At 43.3% G+C, this 15059-nt stretch overlaps 1 protein-coding gene across 2 annotated transcripts in view; it reads right to left on the bottom strand.

The window, feature by feature from the left end:
• Nucleotides 1-15059, bottom strand: part of MAGI2 (membrane associated guanylate kinase, WW and PDZ domain containing 2) — a 1300621-nt gene that overhangs the window by 114254 nt on the left and 1171308 nt on the right. For both annotated transcript variants that reach the window (XM_088018616.1, XM_088018615.1), the window contains 2 exons: nucleotides 11179-11371; nucleotides 4107-4355 (listed from right to left, as the gene is read on the bottom strand). In XM_088018616.1, the coding sequence (XP_087874742.1) occupies nucleotides 4107-4355; nucleotides 11179-11371 (442 nt within the window). The remainder of the gene's footprint in view (nucleotides 1-4106; nucleotides 4356-11178; nucleotides 11372-15059) is intronic.

Consider the following 15059-nt stretch of genomic DNA (forward strand, 5'->3'; position numbering starts at 1 on the left):
GCAGGTTATAGCTCCGCAATAAAACCTGGATGTCAGGGCTCAGCCTTGAGCTGTGGTGGCTGAAAGACCAACCTGGTCAACCCCACTGTGTGTGGCCACAAGGACATCTTTGTAGCACAAGCTTCTGCTCTACTCGGAGGCAGAAAGTTACCCGAGTCTTCTCTACCCTGTGTACCCCGACCTCCGTGACAAGAGAGTTTCGTCAAAGGCAGGAAATGCCTTGAACTTCCCAAATATATCAAATTTCCAGTTTTTGAGAAGCTTCTAAGGTTGTTTCCAGTATTCTCTCTTTATCAATAATATGGCAACAGACATCTCTGTCTACAAACCTTTGTTAGAATCTTTTTAAGAATTTAAAATTCAGTCGCCTGCTACTTTTATCCTAGGCTCTGGTCTGCAAACAACTTTGCTTTCCCTTGGGTCTAATTTTTTTTTTTAAAGATTTTATTTATTTATTTGAGACAGACAGAGAGCAAGCGGGGGAGGAGCAGAGGAAGAAGGACAAGCAGATTTCATGCTGAGCGCAGAACCTGACGTGGGGCTTGATCCCAGGACCCTGAGATCATGACCTGAGCTGAAATCAAGAGTTGGATGCTTAACGGAGTGAGCCACCCAGGCACCCCACCCTGGATCTAATTTTAACGTCTGAAAAAAAGACTTAATATTTTGGACAATGGGACAAAAATGCTCAGGAAACTTGCTTATTCCCACTTTAATTCAGGAAGGATATTCCTGCTCCTCAGACAGAGGCTTCTAAGTTCTGTCTGCTCCCAAGCATTATTTGGCCTCCTGGGTCACTGGCTTTGGAAGGAAGCAGTGTATTCCTTAATTACATTAACGAATATAAAGGAAATTTCTTCTTAATTTTTTGGGAAATAATATTTTGAAAAAAGATGTGAGGCTTGGTAATGAGCCGGACTAAATGCCAGGTAATAAATAAGCCAGGAACCCCACCTCCCACGTTCTCAACTGGTTGAACATCTGGCATCCCTGGCAAAGTTTTCTCCTGGACTGAGGAAGTTCTGGAAAGTAACTCTTTTTTTCACCTTCAGGGTCGTGAAATTTATACTTGGGTTCTCCATCTCTCCTGTCTTCTCTGATACAGTCCATGGAGACATATTATTTGTAGGGGATTCTAAAAGTCACAGCTTCGAGCCTGAATTTGGATGTTTCTGGTGATTTTTCTAGTTTATTGGCTAGTGAATTCTGGGGAGACTTCTAGCCTGAAGCCTCAGCAAAGACACGCACACTTAGATGGACTGGTGTGTCTGCCACTGCTCTAGCCCCTCACCACCGACCCAGGCTGCAGGAGGGCAGTGGGTGGGACAGACTGTGCTGCCAGAAGGTCAGCACGTGGGATGGGGAGATGGCCCTTCATCTGCTGCTCTGGGAGAGTGGGGGCTCTGACTCATGCCTGACAGAGGACACAGCCAGTGTGAGCTCTGCTCTATCTGAGAAGCAGCAGCTGATGGAATGGAAAAGATAATGCTGGTCTGGACAGCAACGGTGACATACTTAGTGCTTCTCTGAGCCAGAGCTGTTTGGAGCACTTCCACATACTCATTCATTTAACCCTCCGAGCAACCCCTCGACGTAGACAGTAACATTATCTTGTCTTTACAGCCAAGGGAACTGAGGCCCAAAGAGTCATGTAACTTCCTCGAGGTCACACAGGTAGGAGATGATGAAGCCAGGCAGTATGATTTTAGCCAGTTCGCCTCTCAAAGGCGTAACAGCGTTCTGCCCGCCAACGAAAAGGCTCAGTAGCCATGAGAAAAACCAGGATCACGTTCGTGGTCCTTGGGCTCAGGTAAGACAGGAAGAGAAAAATGACTCAAGCTCCAGGAATGACTGTGACTCCCGAGTACCTGATGGTATCACGCTCTCCGGTCTCAGAGAATCAAGGACGCTTGATATTCTGATGATGGATATGTGACATGAAGATGGCTCTTTACCATTCATGAGGTACTTAGCCTTCCTCTTCAAAATTTAGAGCTCAAAATTATAACAGAAGTTAAGTATGAAACAGCATCAGGCCCAGAAAGCTTTTAGGTGCATGCTGCAAATTATATATTGTAAATGCTACAGGCCATCATTATAATAACTGCTCTTCCCACAGAACATGGGGGCAACATGCATTTTGAATCCTTAAATTGAAAAGAAATAAATATGTGAAAAAAGAAGCCAGGAAACATCATGAATATATTTCCACTCTCCAGGGTGATGTAAAATAATACCATTTAGAAAATGGCTAGAATTATTCTTTTGAGGTCAGTCTAATGTCACTTGGTAGGAAGAAAAATTCACATTAATTGTAAGCATTTGCACCTGTTGTTTTCCGGCTCTACCTATGCATGGATTTTATTTGCAATAGAAAAACATCTGTGGCTTCTCTATGTGATAACTGCATGTGTGTGTGCGTGCATGCGCACGTGCACGCACACACACACACACACACAATTCTCTATGCATTTAGCAATAATGCAATCACACTTCAAAGACATCTGAGACCTTAAATACATGTTGAACACTTTCCTTGTGGTGGTCTACTTTTTATTTTTATTCTGCTCCTTTAGGTATCCTGCCCCAATAAACAATTTGCCCGAGTAGAATAGCTACAAAAGCTTTCTGTGAATATTTTCCCTAAGTGTAAATTATTGGAAGGCTGTTTATATAATTTATGAAAATCTTTAGTCTTATGTCCTTTTAATTTTGGTGAATCTATCATACTGACAGAATCCTGCTTTTACTCTGTGCTTAAAGATTGGATTTATTTCTTCATCTTATCATGCAGGAAAAGAGAAATGAAATTGTACTTTCAGATGTATGTACTTTCGTTTCTGCACACACTCACTGAGGTTCAACACTTCTATAGTTTTCACTCGAGTTTGTCAAACGTAAAGCGAAACAGGGTCATTCTTTCCATTCAATCCTGGCGGTGTTTTGAGAACATTAATTGTATCATACAAGTTTTTATTCATTCTCAATGATTTGGCTTCTTGAGTATTGTTTGACAACCCCTCCCTTACCCCACGTGCTGGAAACAACCACAGTTTATAAGAATTCTGGGACCACAACATGACTCAATTATTTTTTTGTCTCGATGCTCTCTATTTTGGTTTTTCTATCCGTAATATTTTGGGCTAAATCACTTCAACATGAAAAACGAGCAAGTTTTCCTATTGCCTTTTCTGTCCTACCATCTGCTGGCAGCCAAGTAACTTCTGCAATAGTGTTGCTGAAAGGAAAACCACCAAGGAAGACTGAGGGTCTACAAGATGACCGACTGCAAGGGAAATACAACGTCTGACTGTTACCTGTTGTACAGACTCCCAGATTTGGAGGAGCCCTAGGTGACGTCCTGTACGTCCCCCCATCCACTGCTATCACCCTGGGAGAAGGTTCCAGGATCTCTGCACCCATAGGCCTGTTTTCATGACCTCCTGATTCTGTCTCATGCTTCCACTCTTGCTCTCTTCCCCCTGATTTCATTTTGTACAAGAGCAGACTTAAAAAACGTAAGTCGGATTTCTGTCCATTGCCTAACCCCCTCTGTGGTTCCCATGGACTTAGACTATAGTCCAGACTTCTTCCCATGGGCATGTGAAGCCCTGTGCAGCCTGGCTCCTGCCTAGTCCTCTGTCTTAGTCTCAGGCCGCTCTCTCATGTCCCGTCTACCATAGCCACACTGGGCTTCTGTAGAGTTCTTGAACGCTGAGCTCCTTCCTGGACTGCTTTCCTCCCAGATATTTTGCATATCTGGTTTCATCCTATCAAGCAGGAAGGGGCTCCTCTCCCCTCACACCAACACTCTCACACTACTCAGTTTTATTTCCTTCCCACTGAAATAGGAACAAAGAGCTTTTATGGGGGCTGTGGGGTCAGGGGGACATTAGATGTGATCTTGCATTCTTCCTGAGCCAAAGGTTCAGTAACGTTTGGCTAATCCTATGTTGAGGATGTCTTATTTGTGCCCACAGCCCACAAGCTTCTGGCTCCCCAAGATGCCTACAACAGTCCTCCAATCTGCATGTCCAGTATCCCCACCACCAGGACAAAATGAGCACAAGACCTCTTATTGAAAGGCAAGCGCAGCCATCACTTACTGATAGTGGATCCAGACTCAGGTCTGTTCAGGGAGCTGATGATGACAAAGCCGAAGCCTTCGTTCTCTTTGCGGTGAATGACCACGTCGCTGGTCTGCAGGCTGTGGGAGGCGAAGCCTTCAGGTGGAGAGGCATTGCTACTGGGGGCAGCGTGGTTGCTGTTGGTGTAGGTGGCGTAGTCACTGCGCGGGGAGCTGTGGTGGGTTGACACGGAGCCTGGACTCCTCCCGTTCTCTGGGCAGGGCTCCCCTGCAATACACAGCGTTTCCGGGCACTCGGTTATTTAACAAGGGTCTTGATGAGTCCCTCTGTGTACTGGGTGCAGTTCTAGACATTGGCATTGTTATAAGACTGGCTGACTGGCTTCTAGTCCCCACGAGCACAGAGCGTTCGGAGGGCTACAAACCCAGCTAGGGAGCACCCAGGTCCAAGCCCCATTCCATTCTTCACAGCAAACACAGCTAACCCCTCATCAGCTTCCTCTGTGCTGCTACTAGTTTGTAGCTTCCTCTTGTTAAATCTGCAATCCCCACCCCTACTCCCTGCCCAGGAAAATGCCTGGTTTTAGATAATGAGCTTTTCTTTTCAGATATATTTATTCATTTGAGGGGCGGGGGAGGTGGGGAGGGGCCGAGGGAGAGGGAGAGGGAGAGGGGAAGCAGACTCCCCACTGAGCAGGGAGCCGCACACGGGGCTCAATCTCATGATCTGACCCTGAAATCACCACCTGAACCAAAACCAAGAGTCAAATGCTGAACCGACTGAGCCACCCAGGAGCCCCTAGATATTGAGCGTCTTAGCTGCTTTGATAACTGATCAAAGATTACAAAACAGGTGGACAGTATCTTAAACTGCATTGTGCACAAGAATTACTTAAAGAACTTGTAAAAACTGTGCATCTTCAGGGTCCATGTGTGGAAAGTGTATTCAGTAGATTTAGGAAGACTGGGCACAGGAGAGAGAAGCCCAGTGAGGTTTCTTTCTAGGGCACCATTGAGCAATGCTGCTGGAGGGGTAACAGCCCAGGATGTCCATGTAAAGAGACTTATCATAGTTTTACTAAAGAAACACGGTTTTATTTAATTTTGTGATATTCTGTTAGCCTAGAAGTGATAATTCACTCCGTGTAGGTGGAAAACATCTTTCTTAAAGGATCTTTCCTTTATTCACTCACTCTAGGATTAAATCTAGCAGTGATGTCAGGCCAAGGGACGATGCATTTTGAATTTCTGAGAGAGGTGTGGGTGGCATTGCTCATTTATATTCTACATTATTACAGAACATTATCAGCCAGATAAACCAAACCCATACTTCCATGAGAAAACAAGCTTATTTACAGGGAGAAGTGATAGAAAGTTGGCAGCCAAGAGAAGCTGCTTTTTAAAAAATGAAAGTTCATCTGTCATTGAGAAAGAATTTTGTCATTTTAATTTAATACCTAGGTTTTGGTATTCTGATTAAGAGAACTGAAGCGGGCACCCAGAATACTGTAATTAGAAATAAGACAGTTTCATCTCATCTTACAATTTGATTAGGGTGCTCAAAAGATGTTTATGGAACAGAGAAATAGTAAGAAGGAAAGTAACCACAATTAATGATTCCTTTTTGGGTCTCTAGATATAGTCTCCTATTTAGAGCTCTGGTAGGGGTCTCACAAGGCAAGTTAAAAATAATTAGCAAAAGTTCCAGTGAAGGCTCTTAACTTGATTAAGTGGCAATTCCATTCTGAAATGAAAAATCAAATTTCAAAAATCAAAAATCATTTAAAAAATCGGGGAGAAAGAACACAGACTACAAGAGATTTTTTTTTTTGTTGTTGTTCTACTGATATGTAAAGAAAAAGGAGCTGCATTTATTCATATACTCAGATTAAAAAAATCATCTTACAAAAATGTATTCATTTCTTGTTTGTAATAGCAGAATAAGACCCAGGCTGCTGCTTATTATCATTTGATAAATTAGAATTTTTCTGTAAGATTTAATTAATCAGGTTTTAATTAAAGAAAACAAATGGATGCTTTTCATTTGTAAGAACTGTACCGAGGTGAGAGAAGAACAAAATGCCAATGTCAAAGCCTTTCCCTCTTTCCTACCAGAATTTAGAACTGCCTGTAAAATGTACCCTCCCCACGAGAAAATATCATCCAAAGACAAGCTGTTACTGTCTTGGTGAAGCACGTGTCCTTTATCAGTCCTTGCGCAAGTTGGAAATAAAGTGATTAGGGATAGTCAGGAGGAAGAAAAACAAAGAATTATTAGGCTGCACAACATTAAACTGAAAATCTCCCTGAGTTATTGGACCAAATCGGTAACTAAATGTCATAGGCAGTGACAAGAGAGATCTCATTTTCTGGCTGTCATATTTTAGGGGGTTGAGTGTTGTGCCTGTCACTAAAGCAGCAACAAAGGAAAATGATCTGTCTCTGCAGCAAGTGGCTGGGAGGGGCTCTGCCACGGGTTCTAGAGGGAGAAAGAACGACATCGACTAATCAACGTGAATGGTCCCTGAGGAAGGGGAAGAGTCCAAAACATTAACAGAATACCGTTCTATTGCTTTTGGACTTGTCTTTCAACCTCTAGAACAAAGTTCTTCATCCTTAACAACATGAGCACATTTGAAACCAGGGAGTTAAGATTTCCAATGGGCCATTTTGAGGGATAGAATTGATTCCGCAGTTATTTTTCCACTCAGCGGGCTCTAGATCCAAATGTGACTGTCTTCTTGCCAACGACCCTTTCTGGGGTAGTACGCGAACAGCGTTGTTTTAGAAGAATACAGTGAATGTCACAAAGTGACTAAATACCATGTTTTTGGTTTTTTTTTTTTTTGTTGTTGTTGTTGTTTTTTAATTCACTACCTTCCAGCATCCCTGACCCATCCTTCTGGCTCTCACACAAATGGGTGTGTAGAATTCGGGCCATTAGTATCTACTTAAGCCAAATAATTCATTTTTAGGTTGAGCTTCTGTTTTGTCCTCACCAGTCAGACTGGAAGCCATCCCTGAGCTGGCTGGCAGAGGTCTCTGTTTGGGAAGGCAAGCGTTGTTGGCGATGCCATCCAGGTGAGTTGGTTTCCACAAGAACAGTGCGCCACTGACCGGGGGCTGCTCCTGGCCTGCAGACCCATCTGTGATTTGTGTCCAGTGCTGGGCTATACTTTGTCTAATAATTGTTAAAACTGATTGCCAATGTTTTTAAAAAGGGAGATTTTACAGAAATATGGATTTCCAATTTCTCTTGAAATACCTCGCAGTTCTTAGCCGGAGCTGGGCAGTGGCTACTCCCCTTACTGAGTTTGAGTTTGCAAGCCAACACGGTGCCAACCACCCCCAGTGTCGCCTGCAAATTCCTGACTTACTCGTCTCCCGGTAGAGCGAGGAGGATGGCAGGGCCAAAGGGACTTGTTCAACCAGAGCCTTTGCTTCCCTTCCAGATCCCATGCTGGCTACCAGGACTCCAGGGTTCTGTAGCAAACACAGCCTGCCTGCTTCCAGGGTATTCGTGGGCCCCTTCTCAAGGCTGTACCCTAGAAGCATGATAGCACTGGAGATGTCTTGTCTCGAAGCGTGGCTTAGGCCATGGGGCATGCTGGCCCAGGCTGGAGTGTCCACATGCAATGTGCATCCTCACGGGACCTGATGGCGCAGGGGGCAGCCCACAGGCTGTGGCCCCACCAAAGCCAGAGGCTGGCCTGCCTGCAAGGCATTTGAGTGTGTGCATTCCTGGTCTAGACTCCTCAAAGCAGACAACTTATTTAAATGGGTGACATGCTCACAGACAAAGAAGAAGGGAACATGTTTAGAATTGACGAAAAGTGTAGTAACCAGGACCAGGGAATCCACTGGCACCCTAAACAATGGCTAAACTTTTCAGCCAGCTGACAAGAAAACCTCTCTTTCTTGGCACTAAGCCAAGAGTCAGACTTTCCCTTAGATGTGAGAGAAAAGTACTGATGAATAGCTTTAGGACAGACTCTAACGTGTTTTGATTAAGTCATAAAATGTTCTTTCACATCAATTCTAGATTGACACATTAGGAAATTCCTCAGAGACACCCTTCTCTCAGACGAATAGTGTGTATTAAAAATAATGTGTCATTAGGTTGAACGTCTCAAAGCTGAGCTACTAAACATATAAATATTTATACTTCAGTGTTATAATTAAAGCCACTCTTCTACCATCCTTGGGGGGAAAATAGCTAAACACTGGAGCTGGTGGTTATGGATAAGACATCTCTCAAAACTAGTTGATTTTTTAATTTTTTTAAAAGATTATTTATTTATTTATTTATTTGAGAGAGAGTGAGTGAGTGTGAGAGAGAGAAAGCAAGAGTGGGGAGACAGGCAGAGGGAGAGGGAGAAGCAGACTCCCCGCTGATCAGGGAGCCCGACATGGAGCTCGATCCCAGGACCCCAGGATCATGAAGGCAGCCGGTTAACTAACTAAGCCACCCAGGCGCGCCTAACAACTAGTTTAAAGTGTAAGATCTGTGCTGTACTTATCTGGTAAATCAAATTGGATGCATTATTGGATGTTTCCTTCCTTTACTTTACAGTTTCTCCTTTTTGAGGATCTACCTTGTCCTTGCCTCACTGAAAACTTTGCCTTTCTGTCTTTAGTGTGTACACTTTAAAATATTTTAATATTTATAGAAGGCTTTTGCGTTACTTTAATTTTTGCCCAATGTAACTAACCAGGCGGTATCCCTCCTAATAGATTTAGTAGTTTTCTCTTGAGCGTTAACTTGGAAGCCAGTGCCTGGTGCCTTCTGAGGAGAGACAGGACATTTGTACAAGCCGAGGCAAGCATGAGGCTGAAGGCTTTAACCTCTCTGACCCCCTTCTTCCCAGCTCCTGATACCGCTCCTTTGTTCGAGAAGGCGGCAACTCTGTCCCTCTTCCCACGCATCTTCTGTCTCTCACAAGCTGATCGCTTGCTTCCTTCAGCTTTGAACCATCTCACTGTAAGCCAGGCTCGCACCTCCCACCGCCTTTGCTTGGGAAAGCACAATAATAATGGTAACAGCCCTTGAAAAGGCATATTCACTGTCACATCCATTTGTGGCTGTCCTTTCTCGCTGCTGGAGGAACAGCAGCTATGAAGAAAGGCTGCCTTCCTATGCTTTTAAAAAATCTGTTCCATCCTATTTCTAGGCATTTACTTTACTACCAAAGTATCCTTTCCTGAACTTAATCATTTGCAATACTGATGAAGCTTTCAAGGAAGAGTGAGCTGAATTAACTTGGAAACTCTCCTAGTGTGAACAAGCGGTCTGCAGCTGAACATTTTCAAAAATTAAATGCACTTGAAATGCACTTGAAAGCCTAAATGAGTAAAGTTGGTAAGAACTGCAGCAAAGAGCATCTTCACGAAAGTCACATGATCCACAAATTGCAAGAATACATTTTTGTAGCATTTGGCATACACTCCAATAGCTTGGGTTGATTAAAACAAAATTTAATTTGCAATAATCAGCTGGTAGCAAAGGGAGCATGAAATTATGTTGGTGCATTGGTTTTGCACCTTGCAGTATATTTCCTTGTAAATCAGGTATCTTTTTAATTTATCTTTGGGTTACAGAACATATAGCACAGCAAACTTTTTATTAAAAATCACTCTTAGGGAGAGAGACAGTTAAATGTTACCAAGTAAACACTATCTTCCTCCTGGCATCTTGCCCAAGGATAAGGCATAATTCAAGGTGTTTTACTTCTTTGGGTCAAGTGGTATGCCATGAATTTCTGAAGATGAATGGCACAAGATATATAGCAGTCTCTCCTGGTGAGGGCTGACAATTCTTCTGACTTGCCCTTTTAAATAATTGCCCTTGATCAAAGTCTAGTTTCTAGAAGACTTGAATAGAAAACAGTTTTTAGTTCGATTAATAAGCCTTATCTTCCCTAGTCATTCACAGCCTGTGATTAGCCGGTGGCACCCCCCACCCCCCTCTTTTTTGATTCAGATGCATTATAATAATAACACATACGGAAGACTACTTAGGTTAGGGAGTGACGTTTGCTAACGGTTGGTCTCACGTCTTTGAATTCCCTGGGAGGAGGCCCGAAGGTGGGATAAAGCAAGAAGCACTGGCTGAAGCCAAGAGCCTCTGCATTGTCACTGACTCACTGCAGACTCCTGGGCAAGCTAGCCAACCTCTGGGCCTTGGTTTCCTTATCTGTAACACGAGGGAGCTCCTGCCGCCGAGGTCCCTCCTAATCTGTCTGAGGAGAGCCAGGGGGCTGAGCAGAGAGGCCAGTGGCCACAAGGGCGGCAGGTGACAGAACATCATTGGTGCTTTCCTCCTGTAATTCGCAGGGCAAAGTGCAGGCAGTTTGGGACCCTACTGCCAACGTTACTGAGTGCTTAGATTATGAAAAATAGTTGATTTTTGTAACAGACATATTCATAAAAATATAAACCTTTTGGGGGGGAATGAGATGGTGGAATCGTATTATGACTGTGAAGACAGACTTTTTAAAAGTGAAGTCTTTGGTGGATTCTTTTATGATGCTAGGGAATAGCTGTAAAGGGCATAATTACTTCTAATTTACCGGTTTCATAAGTTTGGAGTTAAATGAATTGTGTTTTCTCAGAGTGACGTACAGCTGTATTTTTGTAATGGTTTTATTGTCACCTTTTATCAGGCTCCACAATGGAGGCGAATTTTCCATCTTAGTTGCCTTATGATGGTATCGAAATGCTGTGGTTCTTGGTTTGTAAACACAATGAGGAACATTTTCCAAAGCTATATTCTCCGCAACCATAATGTTCCTCTTATAACCAGCATCCACCAAAGAGCAAAGAGCATACACATCTTAAATTAGCCCCAGGCTCTGCTAGAAATTTTTAATGACTGCCCTGAAAATGTAGGGCTGAGAGACTACTTGGAATTATAGCGGGGTGAAAATCTGCATTTTCACAATCATGGTTACATGTGGAAGATCTAGGCTGACTTTTGTCCTTGTTTAATATAGAAATTGACTTAAAATTTTGTTTCAAGTGTCCTTACCATGTCCCACAAAAGCATTTCACCACCTGACCCCCAAGCCTCCCTGCTGGCTTGAGCCACACACCTCCACAGAGCATCTTCCTTCTCACAGTGAGGTTGACCTGCCCATTTCGGGCTGCATGGTGCATCAGGTCGATGACATAGCGGTGGGTCTTGCCAGCCACTGGAATCCCGTCGACATAGACGAGCTCGTCTCCTGGGTGCAGGCGGCCGTCTCTGTCGGCTGAACCCATGGCAATGACAGCGCCAATCAAAATCTAAAGAAGCGTGAGAAGGAAAGGATATTTACATTTCAACTTTTTTCCCCCCACACATATATAATTTCTTTATGTAAATATAATCATGGATAATAATATTTATATATAACTTCCTTATATATAAATATAATTATAGACCATAATATCATATATACATATAATTTCTTCATATGTATGTACAACTTGGTGGAAGATTTTATTCCCACATTCTGCCCCTGACTCCAAACCTGAGCATGTACTTGAAAAATGAAAAATGAGGGGCCTTTCCCACTCTTCCAGGCTGTTAACTCCTTTCAAAGAAGTAAATGTTTTGAACTCGCTGCTGATGGCCACGAGGTCTGGGGGACACTTGCTTCCTGGTGCACCAGTTATCACCCTTAAGGAAAATTCTAACCCCAAGTATTCTGATGTTATTGGCCACTGTGCATGTAACGAATTGGGGATTGAATCCTGGCTCCACTTCTTGTTTGTGTGGCCTTGGGCAAGTCTTAGCCTCTGAGAACCTCAGTTTCTTCATCGGCAAAATGAGGAAATAAAGTAGTGGGAGCTGCTTTATGGACTTTTTGGGAGGACTGAATGAAATAATGCATGTAAAGGATTTAACTTTGCTCATGGCACATACTGAGTGCTCAAAAAAGGGCAGGGCAAACTAGCTGCTGCATATTATGAAACTGATAACGGTTCAATTTTTTTTTTTTTTGCTTTGCTTTGCTTTGCAAGGCTGGAGGTAAGGAGAAAATAAAATAAAACAAAGTAAAACTCACAGTTGGCTTTTCTGGCCAGGTGACTTAAAAAAAGTTTCAGTCAGACCTCCTCCCGATTTTTGCTCTATTCCTTTGAATAGTTCCTTGGAGCACTGTCCTCTGTGTAAAGGACATTCCCAGTTTTGCCTGTCCCCTGAAATGCTTCTGCTGTTTAGGTGACTCTCACACCAAGAAATGAGGAGGAACATATCTGGGAAATGTCTGCATGGGAATTACCCTGAGCCAGGGACTGTCACGAAAGACATAATATAAGATTTCCCACTTCCCACTAGAAACACTCAGGTTAGTGTCCATTAACGAGGACTTTTTTTTTTTTTCCTTCTCGGAGAAAAAACAATAGCACTAAATATTTTAGTTTCACCGTTTAACCTATGATTTTTCCAACACATGGACAATGGATATCCTATTTCTTTTGACAAATGGCTTAGCCATACAGCATCCGAAGGCAGTTGTCACCCCTTAGCCTGATCATATTACAGAAGCTATTGTCTAAGTTCTAAGTCTTTATAAAAGGATCCCTTGCTCACAGATGGATTTCTTTCAGGCACAATGATTTCTTTCAAACCCTGGATCTGTGGATCCCAGCTTTTCTGCAGAGCTGCCCCATCGTGATGGCAGGCTTGTGTATCTCAGGCGTGACAACAGACTGATTCTTACGTGGTCACACTGCTTGGTGTGGTCTGTCAACAGGGCAACCTGACGTGAATGCCTAGGACGTCTTGGGTATACGCAAAATCAGAGGCTGAAGAGTATTCTCTTTTCCTGAAGACTTCCTAGCCTTGGTCCACTGAACAGCTGTCTTTCTCCATAGGAATGACAATTCTCTATGACTACAGCTACTTTTTCCCTATTCCTGGGGCTGGGCTGGGGATAGATTTGCTTCCACACTGAATATTGGTGCTCTGAGGAGGGATTCATTATTGCCATCACAAGGAAAATCTCAGGGTACGGTGAGGTTCTTTCCCTGCAACATTCCTCACCCATTTCCTACAGGCCAGCAGCTGGGCATGCTTGCTTCTGACATTCTCCCTTTCTCTTACTGTCATGTCAACCTGAATTTAAGAGTTTCTTTCTAAAGATGTTCCAGTCTATTCTTCAAAAGACTGAACCCGCTAAGGAGCCCTTCAAAGATTTGCTAAGTGCTTTGTGAGAAAGCCAGTTAAAATGAATGTTTATGTTTCTCCACGGCCCCATGAAAAGCTGTATTTAGCTGGGTTAGTCCCCCCAAATGCTTCAACCTTTAGATTTCCTATGTGCTTTAGTGAGAGAGTTTACAGCTAGTTACAGAGAAGAAAATGGCGCGTGAGCTTCTTGGCTGGTTAATTATCAACTTGAAGCTATAGTTCTGACTCTCACTGAGAAAAGTGAACCAAAATATAGGTCACATCTGAGAAAGCCATGGCTCCAATTAGGCCCTCTACAAAAATAGTAAAAACAAAATTTCACTTAGGGGGAAAAAAAAAACACCCCACCAACCCCCCACCCCCGGCCCCAAATTTCACATTGGAAAATTCCCATTCCTCCCTTGCTGTAAGCAGACAGCAAAGATATACAGATGCCCTTGAAGTTATCTTCTTTGTTACTAGGTGATACCAGTTTTAGTATCACCTAAACTAGTATCACCCGTTAAAAGGAAAATCCTAGTAAAATATCTGCTTTTCTGCCGCATTGCTGGGATACGAGTACTAATTAATTAATTTATTTAGCAAATATTAATTGAACCCACAGGCACTTTTGGGTGTTAGGAATTCATCTGTGAACAATAAAGACAGACCCCTGCCCTTATAGAACTCCTAATCTAGTGGTCAGACAATAATAAGTGTAATAAGTTCTGTTGTATGCTAGCAGGCATGCACCACGGAGAAAAGGGAGCAAGGCGGGGTGGTGGGTGGGTGTCAGTCACGTGGCTGATGTGGTGGGAACCCTGTCCTCACTCCACACACCCCTCCTTCTAGCCTCACTGGATCCTTCAGCCTGTGTAGACCCACTCATCAGTTTTCTCACTGCTCTTGGAGGAGTTCCGTATCTTGTCCTTACTGCTTTGGCCCTGAAGGAAGAACTTTGTGGCAAAATAGCTCTAAAAAGACTGCCCCCTGGCCCCATGAACAACCGATCCACGGCCTTAGCTTTTCAACTGCCTTCTCTAAAAAACAAAAGAATCACAACTCCACAACTCTATCTTACAGGCTGGGAGGGCATGGAACAAAACGGAGTATTTGATATGAAATAATAGCAATTCGCATTCAAGCGGCTGGTACTCTTGTCAGCCAGGGGGAAAAGCTAACACAAAGAAAGGAAAACGAAAACAAGTAAGAAACAGACAAAAGCAAAATCATACGTGCAGTCCTTTTAACTCCTTTAATCCTTTCCTGCTCTACCTAATGCAAATCCAACCCCGGTAGGTCTGAGCTGCAAACTTGACAATGTGGCAAGCCCATTTCAGGCTCCTGCCTTCCGAAACTTCTCTGCAAGTGTGCACAGACTCCCTGGCCAAGGAGTCTGTCTATCATTACCTCTTCTTTCTATGAACAGTTTTTCTCCATTGCAGCGTTTTCTAAATCTTTCCACCTTGATGCCTTCCCATCTCTTTTCGGCTCACAGTTGGATATCCCATTTTTGTTCCTTTCTGGCAATTTTTCATTTCTTTCTATTTCTATTGTTATTTAACTGTGGAAAGTATTTCCTCTTGCAGGAAAAATGCCCATATACTTTGTTGGAGTTGGAGTCCTGCTGTTCATTATTTGCCAAAAGCTATGTTGTCGTGTTTAATGTGCACCCTGAGATGTCAGTACCATTTTGTGTATATGGAGGCAGAAACCTGTTTGATGTAATTTATGAGGCCTCCTGTGGTTGGGGACCAAGTCACCTCATGCGCCTCTCCCTTTGTAGCACATCAGCAATTAAATGAGGCCAGCACATTTTGT

The sequence above is a fragment of the Eumetopias jubatus genome, unplaced genomic scaffold, assembly GCF_037043125.1.
Source record: "Eumetopias jubatus isolate StellerSeaLion01/CBP00866 unplaced genomic scaffold, mEumJub1_p1.0 scaffold_14, whole genome shotgun sequence".
In the NCBI taxonomy this organism is placed as follows: domain Eukaryota; kingdom Metazoa; phylum Chordata; class Mammalia; order Carnivora; family Otariidae; genus Eumetopias; species Eumetopias jubatus.